Source organism: Leptodactylus fuscus, chromosome 4 (assembly GCF_031893055.1).
Source record: "Leptodactylus fuscus isolate aLepFus1 chromosome 4, aLepFus1.hap2, whole genome shotgun sequence".
Taxonomy (NCBI): domain Eukaryota; kingdom Metazoa; phylum Chordata; class Amphibia; order Anura; family Leptodactylidae; genus Leptodactylus; species Leptodactylus fuscus.
In genome coordinates, this window is record NC_134268.1 from 105592168 (window position 1) to 105608795 (window position 16628).

Sequence of the window (16628 nt, forward strand, 5' to 3'; positions counted from 1 at the left end):
GTTTGGAGCAAGAAGGGCATTACCACTTTGAATCAGGTGACCCTAAGTCTATCTCATTGGGGCTGAGTTGTTATGTTCTGGTGACAGGCATCTTTTAAAACAACAAACACTTTTACTCTTCTGTTTGGCTGGGGATCCGGCAGAGAATCTACATTCAGGTCCCCTGCCTGTACTAGCCAATTGGTGGCTGAGAGGTGAAAAGCGATTTGAACAGAGCCAGTGGAAGACTCTGCTGGATCCCCAGCTAATGGGAGAGGTGAGCAATATAGTGTGTTATTTTAAGCCTCTGCAGGGGTTAAAATAGGAACTGGTGGTTCTGAAATTTTGCAACAGGCATTGAATACCATTTCACAATGTTTTTTAAGAGCTTTAGTGTCCTTGAATGCAAATGTTTTAGTTTACATATATAGGCTAAACAGACACCTGTGTATAGCTAGTCCTACTACTTTCCTGATATGTAGTTACATTTATATTGACTCAGGCTATATACGTCATACTGTAATCCCATATTCAGCTGCAGTAGTTTTCCCTTTTTGAATATATGTTTTTAGAATTGCAAAACATGGATGAAATTGGTTATGAGCCCCATTGATATTTATATGGAGAGTAAGAAAAGCTACATCTTAAGATGTTGTCCAGGAATTATATTTTTAGGGCCCATCCTTAGGATAGGCCATAAATATCTGGTCTATGAATCGTATGTAGGACATCTCCAACAACTATACTAGATGCAACATGGAACTGGAAGCAGTTAGGTCTGTGCCCATATCAAAGATTGGCATCCATTGACTCCTAAACAGCTGATCAAATATTTATGGGCTATCCTAATAAAAAAAAGTTCCTGGACGTTCCCTTTAATGATTTTTTGACCCCCCCCCCTTAAAGTGGTCTGATCTGTATTTCCTGGACACTGTCAGCAAACACACAGTGCTGCTTAGCCGGTCGCTGACTGAGGTGGGTCACCATTGTGGCCATCCTTGGCTATACAGCATTTCCTTGGTGTTCAGAGGGACCAGGTGTAGAGTGGCGAGAGACTGGGCAGCATTGTAACTTTTGTTTTTAACCCATTCAAAGTGATTAATAATTTTTACCTATCAGAAAAACTCTTTATGTTCCTAAATATTTACTGCAATTAGAAATTCTAATAGTATTAAAATATTGAAATACTATAAAATATAAGCAGGGATATCTATTGGAATTTACTCCATATTGATAAATCATGATTGGATTGGAATTTCCCATGGACATAATGCGGATTCTAATGCTTTATCCTTCAGTTAGTCGTTTTGAGATGCATTTATTGTTTCCATGTTACATCAGTGTCTTGGTGCTGAGTGGAGTTGTTAGCTGCTCATATGTCATTTATGTAGTGTGCCATGTGGTGCACAGTTCAGTTGTTTGTCTTTTGTAACGTGACCCTTAAAAGACTTTTCCTTTCATTCACCTTTTATTTCCTTTAAGATTCCTTTAGTTAAAGCCCTTCCGAAGCAGTCTTCCTTATTTTGATGTGTGTGTATAAATATTGCTGCCTTACACCTCCCTTTTCCTTCCATTTCCTGCTGTCATTTTACTTGGCACCAAGCCACCTGCTGTGCCAAGGGGGAATTTTCCATCTCATTGGCAAGAAGTTTGTGTTAGATGTTTTTATAGTCTAAAGCCCAGATGTTATCTTTACAAAATACCAATAGATGCAAGCTGAGGGCAGTAAATTTTGCTGCACTATACATGAGTAGGTTTGTAGATATGTCATTACAAGTGTGCTGTTGCTGTAGCTAGAAGCTTTACAAGGCTCTGCGTGTGTACGTGTGTGCGCAAGGCTAATTTGATTCTCACATCAGTCCAATAAACAATGCAGTGATAGTTGCATCCATCGCGTTTCTGCTTCATAGACACTTGTCTCTATTTTTAACTAAATTATGCAATCTGAATCCTGTGAATTCCTCTTCCAATACACCAGGCGATATGTATTCTCAGTGAGCAAAGTGCCAAACAAATGTGCATTGGCGCCTTCTCAAAGCTCAGGAGGAGATGACAGCAGCTGCAGCAGAAACTGACAAATGTTGGCAATTGAGCCCTTCGATGTAGCAGCTCATGCTTCAGCAAGTGTTTCTTTGGCTAGAAGAGCTCCCTGCACTAAAAATACACAAGTCTGCTCTTTAAGAAATTAAAGAAATCATTTATTGGGGGGGGGATATGGCTGGAAGGCAAGGAGCGTAATGCTGTCAATGAACGCTGTTATGTAACTGATACTAGTCATTGGCCTCTAAAAGTTTATGATCAGAAAGCAACTGCATAGCTCTACAATCTGAACTGTGGTTAGTGTGTGTGTGTGTGTGTGTGTATGTAATATATACACTCACCGGCCACTTTATTAGGTACACCATGCTAGTAACGGGTTGGACCCCCTTTTGCCTTCAGAACTGCCTCAATTCTTCGTGGCATAGATTCAACAAGGTGCTGGAAGCATTCCTTAGAGATTTTGGTCCATATTGACATGATGGCATCACACAGTTGCCGCAGATTTGTCGGCTGCACATCCATGATGCGAATCTCCCGTTCCACCACATCCCAAAGATGCTCTATTGGATTGAGATCTGGTGACTGTGGAGGCCATTGGAGTACAGTGAACTCATTGTCATGTTCAAGAAACCAGTCTGATATGATTCCAGCTTTATGATATGGCGCATTATCCTGCTGAAAGTAGCCATCAGATGTTGGGTACATTGTGGTCATAAAGGGATGGACATGGTCAGCAACAATACTCAGGTAGGCTTTGGCGTTGCAACGATGCTCAATTGGTACCAAGGGGCCCAAAGAGTGCCAAGAAAATATTCCCCACACCATGACACCACCAGCCTGAACCGTTGATACAAGGCAGGATGGATCCATGCTTTCATGTTGTTGACGCCAAATTCTGACCCTACCATCCGAATGTCGCAGCAGAAATCGAGACTCATCAGACCAGGCAACGTTTTTCCAATCTTCAATTGTCCAATTTCGATGAGCTTGTGCAAATTGTAGCCTCAGTTTCCTGTTCTTAGCTGAAAGGAGTGGCACCCGGTGTGGTCTTCTGCTGCTGTAGCCCATCTGCCTCAAAGTTCGACGTACTGTGCGTTCAGAGATGCTCTTCTGGCTACCTTGGTTGTAACGGGTGGCTATTTGAGTCACTCTTGCCTTTCTATCAGCTCGAACCAGTCTGGCCATTCTCCTCTGACCTCTAGCATCAACAACGCATTTCCGCCCACAGAACTGCCGCTCACTGGATGTTTTTTCTTTTTCGGACCATTCTCTGTAAACCCTAGAGATGGTTGTGCGTGAAAATCCCAGTAGATCAGCAGTTTCTGAAATACTCAGACCAGCCCTTCTGGCACCAACAACCATGCCACGTTCAAAGGCACTCAAATCACCTTTCTTCCCCATACTGATGCTCGGTTGGAACTGCAGGAGATTGTCTTGACCATGTCTACATGCCTAAATGCACTGAGTTGCCGCCATGTGATTGGCTGATTAGAAATTAAGTGTTAATGAGCAGTTGGACAGGTGTACCTAATAAAGTGGCTGGTGAGTGTAGTTTAATTGTTTGAAATATCATGCAATTATTGGGATTGTATAATAAGATGCAGAGCTTGTTACATATTTACTTTCATTGACATTGAACCATTAGCTTTTATTCATGAATTAGAGGAACTTTATTGGTTCTGTCTATGTCTGAGCCCTTTATGAAGGAGTTGTTGGAGTCAGGATGTGGAAAAATAGAGGAGTTGGTGGTTTGGCCTAACTGACTCTACAGTCTTAGTAACAGTCTCTGTAGTTCATCCCATGTATGGCCTTTTATACATCAGAAATTGGTCAGGTTTTTAATGTAGAACACCGCCATTGGGGTTCTAGCTTTTGGACCCTGTACTGATCTCTGAGTAACGCCCTTACTAGCGTCCATGGCTGTTACTGCTTTATTGCTTTTCCTCAAGCTGCAGTCGGTTAGATGTATTTCTTGTTTGTTTTATGAAAACACTCACACCGAACCTTTTTAGAAAAAATTTCCTCAGTGGACGAAAAAAAAGTTGCCCATGAACAGAGCAGTGGCCTAGGTGTAGAATAACAAACCAATTGGCTCAACAGAGTTTGTTCACACTCAGACCAATATTACTGTTTGTACAATGAAAAGTTTTACAACTTTCCAATATATAGTTTCTGTATCCATTCCTCATGGTTTTCCAGATCTCTGCTTGCTGTCATTCATTTTGCTTGGCTCTAGTGGATAAATATCAGTCCATGGTCATGTGATCAGGAGCACAGTGCGTTATTGTCACAGCACAGTAATCACACGTCTGTCTGGTAATGAGCTGTGCACCTTGTGTGGCCTGACTATCCACTGGGAGTAAGTAGAATGAATAACAGAAAGCAGAGATCTAGAAAACCACGAGGAATAGATACATAAAGTATATTTGAAAATTGTAGAATTTTTTTTGTACAAACAAAAACATTATTGTCCCAATATAGGACTGAAAGTGGACAACTCCTTCCAAAATAGTTTTTTCCTAGAGAATACAAGTCTTTACTAAGGTTAGGTTCACATCTCCGTTCGGGGCAGTCTGCTTTCTCCCAAACGTAAATCTAATCCACTTAAAAAAGCGGTTACTTGCGGACCCCATAGTCTATGAGACCAGCGTGGTATCCGCCCAAAAAAGGCGAAAAATGCAGAAAGAAAAGCGCGGCTTGCAGTGCTTTTCTTTCCACATTTTTCAAGCGGAGAGGGGGAGGGAATCCCCATACAGAGAGCCAACTCCAATGTGAGCCCAGCTCAATATAGAATTGTCAAGAGTGTTGACAGGGTGTAAGTTTACTATGAAGATTTATCAATAAGTTGATATTCTGGGGTTTGATCTGATATCATTTTATGCAAAATGATCCATTATATGACATTAGTTGTCATCTAATTAAATCTATTGAACAGGTGTGCAGCAACGAAAAATATATTTTTATTCATCATTTTCTGTATAAAGCTAAATTATTCAAAGTACAAAGGTGGGTAATGTTTTTGGAACCATATTAACCCCTTAACACTCTGCAACATAGTATTATGTCACGTTCAGCATCTAGTTAATGCTCAACGCAATAATGGTACGGTGCTGTAATGCCGCCTGCACAAAAACTGTGCCTGCGGCAGCATTACTTCTGGCTCTCGGCTGTTTTGCACAGCCGAGGGCAGGGATCAGCTGCCGGCCACACAGTAACGTATTTTGGTCATTTTGCTTCCAACAAAAATAACATTTGAAAAATGATCAGAAAGTTACCGTATACATACATTGGTATGTATTAAAAAAAAAAAAAAAACTGCTGCAAATAAAGAGCCCTGACATATCTCCATCAACAGTACAGTTTAAAAAGTTATAAGCGTCAGAATACGGTGACCCCAAGAAAAAAGTTCATTTTCAAAAACTGATGTTTTATCTGTAAAAGTCAATATAAATATGGTATTGCTGTAATGACTCAAAAAGTTGCAGTGTCATTTTTAATGCAGTTTGAACGTTGTAAAAACCATTATGCAAAAAATTCCCATTTTTGGGGTACAGAAAGTCCAAATCATGACACAGAACAAGTCCTCACATAGCTATGTCCACAGAAAAATTTTAAAAAAGTAATGAATTTTAGAAGACTGGAAGGGAAAATATGAAAAAGTCGCTGAGTGTTAACGTACAAACTAACCTAAGTTATCAAGGGGTTAAGCACCCAATAAGAAATTAATTATAAAATAAACATCATAAAGGGAGATTGCAGGCCTGTGTCTGTTATTTTGTTGCGAACACGGTTGACTTCAAACAAGATCTTGAATTGTAGCTTGAATGCTACCTACAAAAGGAGGGCTTGAATGTCCTGACTCTCATTCATTGCATGAAACAGCTGTGCAAATAACAAAAAGAAAATAAAACACATAAAAGGAGATAAAGCAAAGATCAAAGACTATGGACACAAGATGGAGGCAGAAAATAACTGGTTATGTTATCTTTTGTTTCAGCAAATTGTGAAAACTGGTTCATCACCCATTCTGGAATTGGGACATCACTGCATGTAGCTGTTTAAAAAAAAAATAAAAAAAAATCCAACATCTTTGCCATGTTTCAGATTGTCAAATGTCAGATATTGAGTTTTTTGTTTTTTTTTTCCCCCCAAGGCAGTCTTGTTTAAAATGCCTTCCCAACCAAGGCTGAGTTCAGAGTTTTTTGGTGAGGAATTTGGTCAGGAATCCACCTCCAAAATCAGCCTTGAAAAAAAGCCTCCCAATAGAGTTCTATTGAGAGGCTTTTCTTTCAAGGCTGATTTTGAGGCAGATTCCTGACCAAAAAACTCTGTGATCTCAGCCTTATTACAAAGGTTACCAACTATTTTCACATATCGGCTACAGTAAAAGTATATGCTGAACAAAAGTATATTAATGATCAAACCCCATAATGTCAGCATGTAGGTCAATAATCCACAGGCGTGTAATGTGATGCAAGGAAGTGGGTTGGGTAAAGTAATCCCTGTGATAATTGTCTAAGATGGCACACACTGGCAGTACAGATTTGGGGCAGTCCTCTCACGTTTCAGGCCTTTACATATGCACATCCCTTTAAGATCTACTGTGCCACTCCCGATTAGGTCACTTGCTGCTCTCCCAAGTAGCTACAACCTCCCTTATCACCCTATTATCAGATAGAATAACTCCCTTAATAATGACATAATATGCAAAGTTAAACAACGAAGACTTGAGATGAAGGATACTTTAGCACTTGCTTGTCTGAACGCAGTCTTATAGCCCACCTCCTGGTTAGTTCTCTTTCCTGTGTGGTTACTTTTTGTTTAATTCAGTGATGTGTTTTGAGCTTTCCTGGAAAATCTGACATCTATATTTTCTCTTCCTTTATCTATGCAGTGTGTGAATTTAGAAACTTCTCCCCCCTGCATATAATACAATACACTTGGGTGGATCTGTTTACTGTCTTGCAGAGCATGTCATAGCTGCTGAAGTGACCCCTCCCTTTCCTATTCCTTACAAGAGTGTATATATGAATAGCATTTAGAATGTACAATTTATTTGCGTGACCCATCTTGTTGGTCTTTTCCGCTTACAATTGCATGCCTTTTATGTGAAGAATTAGTCTACCACAGTGTAATATTACTCGACTTTCTTCACCTAAGTAAATACCATTAGGATAATGTTGTGGCTGTGTAGCTGTTATGCAGTGTATTTCTTTTACCTCAAGCGATTATATCACTTTATTTTGCTCTTTCACGTACTGTGTAGTTGTCTTATTTCAGTGAGATTATACGGTACACATATTGTACTTTTCTAGCTGTTTACAGAACATTATGGAGTCTCAGATTTTGGAGAAGTATAGTTAAAACTTTTTACATAACAACTTGACCTGTCTTACATTCTTAATCAGTAGGGACCTTATCCCAGTCTCAAGGTTTAAGACGCCTACTCTCCTATTCCTAGTTAAAATCTGTCTGCAAGTTTATACATACTCTTCAAGGATACTGAAACAGTATGAGAGATGGGAGTTGGTCATGTCCCTGCTGCGACTTTTTTTTTTTGTTTGCACACCTTCAAAAATGCATAAAATCACACTTTAATAGCCACAAAACCACTGTACAATGATGTCTCCTAACTTTGGTGTTAGCGGATATTATTGTTTTGGCTTTTCTTGGATTGGGAGGGATTGCAGATTTACTGATCGTTTTGTAGGTTTTTACTAAACGTTTTTACTAGGATTGTTCCTCTATTTTGATCTGTTCGTTTCACCTTGTTTCACCTGCTGATCTTGTGCTGCTGTTACCAGGGGTGTAATTGACAAAGACTGGGTCCCATGGTGAATTTTTGACTTGCCCCCATGGTTTAGCGCCCTTTTCCTGACCCCCACACACTAGAACACCTAATTTACATACAATATAATGTCCCAAAGTGGCCTACAGACAGCATAATGTTCCACAGCAGCCCCTGCACACAGCATGATCTACCATGGCCCGACAGTGTTCGTTGGAAGTATTGCAAAATTTGCAATATTGTAAAATTTATTCGGGCACAAACTCATTAACTATAACACTCTGGGGTCTTTATAGACTCTAGCGCAGACCTGGGCATTGTATGACCCGCGAGCCACACCCAGCCCTCTATCTGTCTCTGACCGGCCCGCATAGGGTGTAGGATAAAGGTAGATGCCGAATGGCAAGTCGGCTAAAGGACCTTTGACAACATCAAAGGTGTTTTAGCTCACTAGGATATGATAACTCGTTAGTGGGCGGAGCCACACAGGACACACTGGTTGTGTTGCACAGAAAGAGCAAGCTGTTGGAAATGGAGACTGGTGGAAGATAAGGAGGAGAGAAGAGACCGCATGTGTGAGTAAGAGGAGGGAACATTAAACTGGGGTCAACTGGAGGAGGATTTTAAACCATGGGGGTAGCTGTAGGGGGACATATCTTCCTCCCCCAACTACCCCCCCAACTACCTTCACTGATTAATGTCCCCCTCCAGTTGCCCCAGTATAATGTCCCCCTCTAGTTGCTGCTAGTTTAAACTGGGGCCCAAGGAGAGGGACTTAATACTGTGGGTCATTTTGGAGGAGAACATTATAATGTGGGGGCATATAATGTTAGGGTGACTGTAGGACCATTTTACTGTGTGAAGGCACATGGTAAAATGTATGAGAATGGGTGGAGTCGTCATAGAAGTGGGTGGAGCTAAATTTGCCACGGCGCGTTTAGCTCTCTTGAACTGTTTCAATTTCTCATGGTGCCCCATGAGAAAATTAATTGCCCACCCCTGCCCTAGAGTATAATGATCAGAAGCCCAGAGGTGGTGACAAACCTAAAAAGAAACTACTCTCCTCTCTTGTACTCCGCCATGGTTCTCTTCAAGGATGCCACAGACATGGGTTACGGGGTCCGTGGTTTTCCATGTATAACTGCTTTTTAAAGGGGTTTTCCCATTTCCGCCTTTCAGCCAGTCTGCCTGCAGTGTCTGCTTCTCACTTCCTGTATTTCTCTCCCTCCTGCTGAACTGGACTCTCAACACTTCTGCCGGTCAGATAATCTGCAGATTCCTGTACAGATCAAACAAAGTATTATCTGTGTGTTTACATAGAGAGATAGCAGACTTGGATTTATCAGATAACTGCAATTGTCTGAATGGATTGCCCTGCAAGAGCAGTGAGTAAGTGATGTCACTTGTCCTATAGGTCCGTGGTTATAGCAACGCAGTGTAAACAATGGGGGAATAAATTCACATACCAGGCAAACAAAGCAGAATTTCTAAAGCAATATATTTAGGAAAGGCTTCCATTTACATAAGCTACCAGTATAGATAGGATCCTTGAGATGGGACAACCCCCTTAAGCAGAAAGGGTCTCTGTCTTTTGGGTCCCTATGCAGAACACTACTGTGAACCTAGTGTAACACTGAAGGAACTTCATTAGGCATCTCCCTCCTTACAAGTTTACTTTGGTTTTATATTGTTTGTCTTTTTATATTCAATGATCGACTGTACTGTAAGAGATCTTCATTGACTTGGACACTTATCCTTCCTATGGCTAGTACTTACTAGTCACTAAATATCATGAAACTATGCCCTAGTTGTGGGAGTTTTCAGGGCTTTCCTTCTTACCTTCCTAATTATTAGAGCACCCCAAACACTGTTGCAGTTGCTTACATGACGTTCACATTACCAGAGCCCCAAGATACAAAGGCCCCCACCTTTTCTTTCTGCTCTTGGGCTGAAGTGCCTTGTTTTCATCTGATCTCAGGCTAATGATGCACATTACAAAGAAGCCTGCTTTACAGAAGCCTGGGCTCTTTTGCTAACTTGACTAATCCATTCAGACACATAGTATTGAACTCCTGAATAGCTTGTTAGAGGATGCTTGAGTAAATTTGCTAGTCAAAAACAACACCCTTTGTACTGCTATTCCATTGGCCTCACTGCAGATGAACAAGTGGCTGGATTGTCCTGCATGGGCGAAAAGGAGGGGGAAATAATGTTATTACAATGATGGGAAAAAGAAATGGATGTCTGGAATTGGGAGCATTTTGTGAACATGCAAACACTATCTACTGATCCTGTATTGTGAAATGTGCCCATGTGGAGAACCTGCCAATAAGACAACTTGGGATTGGGCATGTTTTTTGGAGACTATAACTGCAGATTTTTTCAGGGCTTTCCCACATGGCCATTTAAAAAGAGAATCCTATCATATGGATAACTCTGACAAAGCACTTACTCTTCACTTGTGTTTTGCTACTTATAGTGGACGTCATTTTCAGGTTGTCACGGCCATAGGTCTGCAGTGGTGTAGTATAGTTGTAAGGTAATTGCCTAAATATGTTTTCTGTATACCAGCATCCACAGGTTTTCAGAATTATCGAACATTATATATATCTACACAAGCAGAATCTGCTGCAAATGCAAACATAAAGCTATGCCATCTGAATGTAAACTAGGCTTCCTGTCCTCAAACTAGGTATTCATGTCAACATCAGAGGCTCAAATACCCACAGTAGGGCAGCCAAGTGTCCTCCACGTGGTTGGAGCTCAGTCCCTGACCAGTCTTGTCAAACAGCACTGTTTCCTGTTACTAATCTGTTTCGAGGATCCATGACCAAAATGGAATCACTCTTAAGTTCCTGGCAATGCTTGTTCAAGGGGATGCTAAGGCTGGCCATACACATTAAATGGCCCCGGATCCAAAAGCCCCCTAGACACATGCACACTTGGCTCAGCCAAGCATGCGTGCACTGTTAATGGGGCTGCCAGACGCCCCTGACAGTGGTTTGTTATCCCTTGGAACAAAAGATCAGGCATGTTCACATTCAACATGCCATTCTGATCTCCCCTCACATCTGACATTAAGGCTAAGACCCCCACACTGTGGAATCACAGCATTTTTTGCTGCTACGTTAAAGGCAGCAGAAATAACTGCATTTACTAGTACCAACAAAATGAATGAGCTTCTCACTAATCCCATCCACATATTGTGGGGGGGAGAAAAATGGAAAAGCTGTGTTTTTAAAAACGCATATGCTTTTAAAAAACGCAGTGTCCTCTTAATCTGTGGAAATAAGCAATTTCCCTATAGATTTAGTAAGGGATGAAAAATGCAGCAAAAAGAAACTCAAACAAACGGCTTTGTCTTTTTCTGTTGTAGTTTTTCGCTGTGTTTTTGCAACGCAGAAACTTGGCCTCGAGGTCTTCTCATAAACCTAGTCATAGTTAAAATTGTAGACAAATTTGTAGACTTTAAAAGTTAAACATTTTTGGAAACACAAGCCGGATTATCTGCCAGGAACATTACATGTATGAGAAGATAACCTGGCCACTATAAGGAAATCATGGCTGGGTTTCTGACAGACGGTTGACCTTCTTCTTTGGAGACACCATCAGAGTCCACCAAAAATCCATTGTATGCTCCACAAATTTCAGTTACAAAACGACAGATCCCATTATAGTCAATGTGCTCCATGTGTAACTGTTGTTTTAGCGGTCCACTTATCCATTGTTTGGGTTGATGGTTGGAGAAATTCAGCAACACTTTTTCCTCCCCCCCCCCCCCCTATTAGTCACATTTATGTGGATTATTATTATTATTATTATTATTATTATTATTATTATTAATTTATTATTTATTATTATTATTATTATTATCATTCACACAGGGAAAGAGGGGCGATTTTGGTGCAGAATCCATGTCATAATCCGCCCCCTCACAATGGTGGTCTATGCAGACTGCTAGCGGTTTTTTTTTTTTGTTTTTTTTTCCCAGCTAGTGGCATGTTGCTGCTAGTGGGAAAAAGAAACGAGCTGCCCTTTTGTTTAGGCGGAATTCGCAGCTGATTCAACTGCAGCGTCTGCATCGCGGCATTCATTTGGGCCTAATCCAGAGCGGAAAGCTGCGACTGGATGACGTGTACTGCACCGGAATTGCGTGTGAACTAAGCTTTACTGCTACTATCTAAAGTATACTGTGTTGCTGTTCGTTTTGGTGTTTGTTTTTGTTTTTTACTTCTTTTCTGTATCATGTTAACTACTGAATTATAAGATTTTTCTCCATATGCAAAATCGATTCTCTGAATATTTGCTTTCTTCAGCATATGCATAGTTGTCTCAAAGTTGAATAGGAAAGTCGCAGAAGTTTGTTACATAAATTTACCCTAAGGATTTGTGGTCCATGACAGCCAGAGTTAAGGCCCTTTCATGCATCACCTATAATCACTGAAAATGGGCCTTTTATGTGCCATTTTTGATAACCTATTTCCCATTTTAAAGGGGAGGAGAAGATAGAAAGTTTATGTGGCATTTTGATTTTTAAGCCACAGACCTGCAGTATAGTGAACTGTTCTGTATATTGTGAGCTATTCTATTTACCTCTTTTCTAACTTTCCTGATTTCTATCAGCAACTGGCTTTTTTTTTGTTTTTCTTTTTTACATACAATTTAGAAATTTGGACAATTCCATATAAATTGAAAAAGTAAATTTAAGTTCTGTAACCATGAAACAGTGAACGGTGTTGGTGCCAGCTGACCTGTCTCTCTGCCCATCTACAGGTCATTGGGTTTTGTGTTCTGTGCCACCTCCCTCTTGAGGCCATCTTGTAGAACACACATCTTCATCAGATAGGCTTGTCTCTGCGGTGCGCTTTACAGCTGTATAAATAACTGCATGGGAATAGCTTCAGTGGCGTTATTGCAGGATTTCTGCTTTGCATAGCTCATGATTTGCTTATTCGCCACAGATTACTGTTCAGATTGTTGTGGTCTTGTGATTTAGGCATGATGTGTATATATTTGTATATGTTCATACCGGCCTATATATAATATATATACTGTGTATGTATGTATGTGTGTGTATATATATATATATATTATATTATATTATATTATATTATATTATATTGGAATGAGAATTACAACACTCATTGCTCATAGCATTAATGTGATTTTCCTCCCCCTCTGATTACAGGTTAGGAAAATTTAAAGTCCTGGAGATTAGAAGCTATGGGAATCCATTTTTTTTCTTCTTATCTGAGACATTATTATTGTTTGTTTTTATTTTGAGTACACCTTTTTATGTGTGTATAATAAATGATATATATCACTCATTATCTGAAAATCTGTTATGGTCAATGGCTTATTTATTTTGTAGTGGGGTTGTGTAATTGGTATTCTAATTGACCTCCCCCCTCCTGCATGCATGCTAGGCTTGACTGAGCATGTATGTGTTATATTTAAAGGGATCCTATTACTCGGACATGATTTTTTTCTAAGTATCACGTCGGAATAGCCTTAAGAAAGGCTATTCGTCTCCTACTTTTCGTCATCTTCTCTCGGCCGCCGTTCGCCCACAATCCCGGTTTTTGTTGGTATGCAAATTAGCTCTCTCAAAGCACTGGGGGCGGGCCCCAGCGCTCCAACAGCACTGGGGGTGTCCCCAATGCTGCGAGAGAACTCTCGGGCACCGCCTCCATCTTCGTCACCAGCGTCTTCTTCCGATAACACTGAATCTGTTCTCTACAAGCATCTGCGTATTATCTGACCTGCATAATTATTGTGATACTTTATAGTGTCCTGTGCAGCAAGCTGGGGGTGGGGGGAATACAGGAAGTGAGAAAAAGAGACAGCAGGCAAACTTCTGAAATGGTGATATGGGAAAACCCCTGTAAAGCTGGTATCTCCCTTACTTTCATTGATGGAAACTTTTGTTTTTGTTTCAAGTTAATTTTATGTGTCGTATTAATACATGTGTCGGTGACTTTCAACAGCAAGTAAATTGGGGGATGTTTGTCAATTATGTTTCAGGAAAGCCTAATGGACCTGGCATGTCTGATAGGACTCAGCTCTCTGGAACATACAACGTACGGAAAGGGAAGATGCAGTTACCTGTAAATAGGTGGACAAGAAGGCAAGTTATCCTTTGTGGGACCTGTCTGATTGTATCATCCGTCAAGGAAAGCCAGACTGGAAAGATGCATGTTCTCCCTTTGATAGGTGGAAAGGTATGTGTATATTTTATTGTACTAAAGTCCTGCCGAGAGTGTAGTTAACTTTCCTGTCAATATGCATTTAGTATTCTACAAATCACCAGCTTCTAATTTCAGCTCGCACTAAAGCCCAACACCAAGCTTTTCTGAGGTCAGAATGACATTGGGGGCTTACCAGCTCAAGCTCCTCTGTGTTGTAAGTTAGGAATCGCTGGACTTTTGCACCTGGTGGTCAGACCCCCCCCCCCAAAAAAAAAAAAAACCAAAACAACTTATCGCCTATTACTAAGACTATGCTATCTCATGTGACAATAATTGGTTGCAGGGATGAAATCTAGAAATATGTATGTCCTATGAACATTACTTCATCTTGAACATAGGATAACACCCCTTCCCCCTCTAAGAAGTGTGTCTATATGTAGATGTAAATTACTTTAGCAATACTGCTTAGAGGTCCTTTAGGCCTAGGCCCCACATTGTGGAAATGCAGCTTTTTTTTGAGCCAAAGTCCAGAATGACTACAAAAGGAATGGGAAATATAAAGGAAGTTCTTACACTTCTACATTCTGCTGATTCTACTTCTGACTTTGGCTCAAAAAACCGCAACAAAATCTGCAACAAAAAAAGCTGCGTTTCCGCAACGTGGGGCCTCAGCCTTAAACGGGAACAATGTATAGTATTTCTATTCTTATTGCACAAGGTATATCTAGGCAGTGGTTGGCACAGTGTGATTTTTACATGCATGCTTTCAGTATATATTAGTATGACCGTGTAACTTTAATGTATTATGTCTCTTAGATTGAAGAAGTTAAAAAACATCAGCACTGTTTGGCGTTCAGTTCATCGGGGCCCCAAAGTCAGACATACTATGTTTGTTTTGACACATTCACGGACTACTTGAGGTGGCTGCGACAAGGGTCCAAGGTAAGACTTTAAAGTGATGGGTCACACAAATTCTTAAAAAGTTCTAGTGTTTAATTTCCAGTACATTTATTCGATGAGGGAGATTTTTGAACACTGGCGTTTTCAATGCGAGTCTTCAGATCTCCTGCAGCAGCAGAGGATGTGCCTGATTTATGAGGAGGTGCACACAACTTCATAAATCAGGTGCGACCTCCATCAGGCCATATATCTGCAGGCAGAGCTAAGCCATCTCTTATCTGGCTTAGATTTCAGGCATTTATGAAAATAAAAGTGACGGGGATGGCGTAAAAAAAAAAAAGCACTTTAACAATTTTTTTTTTTTCCAATTGGCATTTAATACTTGCAATCCCAAGATTTGAGGCTATACACCACAAGTGTGGCATTCATTGTGGAAAATTGTACTCCACTAAACTAAGGTATCTGGGCCAGTTACCAGCTACTCAAATAAATTGCATCAAACTTCCCCAAAACTATCATATTCTGTGGTACCTATTAAATAAACATAGCATGAGTAGTTGTTGGCACAGCATGTGGCTCATTAATTGTGAAATCCTGTTTTAGGCTGGGATACCACATTGCGGAATCGCACTTTTTTTTTTTTTTTTGTTGTTGTTGTTGTTGTTGTTGTTGTTGCGGTTTTTTGAAGCCAAAGCCAGGAGAGGATTGAGCAGAAGGTAGAAGTAGAAGAGCTTTCTATATATATTTCCCATTCCTTTTTGTAGCCATTCTTGGCTTTGGTTCAAAAAACTGCAACAAAATCTGCAACAAAAAAAGCTGCATTTCTGCAACCTGGTGCAACTGCCTTATCCGGTTTTGGAGAAATACTGTAGTTGGATAATTTTTTTTTTAACATACTATTGCTGTTTCTATTAAAAATAAAAATATCTCAAACATAGTGATTATCATTGCAGTGAAACTGTAGCACAGAGATGAAGGCTGTGTGTAGATAGTCTGTAATGACCAGGTATTTACTATTTCTCTCCACTGCTTTGAGACTAAATCATTCTGTAAGATGACCCTTAAGGTCAGTGTACACTTTAGATAGCTATTCAGATGACGGCTGTTGTTTCAGACACCGTGCTTGTTTTAATAGAGATATGGGAATATCCTGGTGCCAGTCTCTTGACAGAGTGATCTATCTCATATAGGAAAAGGATTGACACATTGATATCCACCAGGTCTGATGATACTTTACACATCTGCTGTCGGGGGAGGGCTGTGACACTCACAAAGTAAACTTTTTCATTTGGACATCGTTATCGGTATCTACTTTTGCCAAGAAAAAAAAACAAAAAACTTTCAGGCAAGGGATATTGACAAAATTGTAATACACAAATTAGTCTTCTCAATGACAAGTTTCTGCATCACCCTGCCTCTTAATTCACATTTTTATAAAGCTTCCTCTTCCCCCATCTTCCACCCTAAGGGGAAAGCTATTTGAATACAGCAATCTGGCATTGAAACTTACCCAGCTATTTCTTCCTAGTTCTACCTTGCTTTCTTACCATGTGTTAAACAGATGCTAAACTTATATGAGAGCACTGTCTAACTTTTAAGCGTGTTTTCATTTTGGCAGGTCCAGAAAGGAAAGGTTGGAAGGTAGAGGAAGGATAATAGGATATTTCGTGTTATGGATAGTCAGAAAATACACAGCTTGAAAAGAAAGTCTTACCCCTCACTCACATCTGCGT

General features: G+C 40.3%; 1 protein-coding gene across 2 annotated transcripts in view; it reads left to right on the top strand.

Moving 5' to 3' along the window:
- PHLPP1 (PH domain and leucine rich repeat protein phosphatase 1) overlaps positions 1-16628 on the top strand; it is a 93826-nt gene that overhangs the window by 22077 nt on the left and 55121 nt on the right. For both annotated transcript variants that reach the window (XM_075270892.1, XM_075270893.1), the window contains exons 2-3: positions 13832-14028; positions 14812-14937. In XM_075270892.1, coding sequence (XP_075126993.1) covers positions 13832-14028; positions 14812-14937 — 323 coding nt within the window. The remainder of the gene's footprint in view (positions 1-13831; positions 14029-14811; positions 14938-16628) is intronic.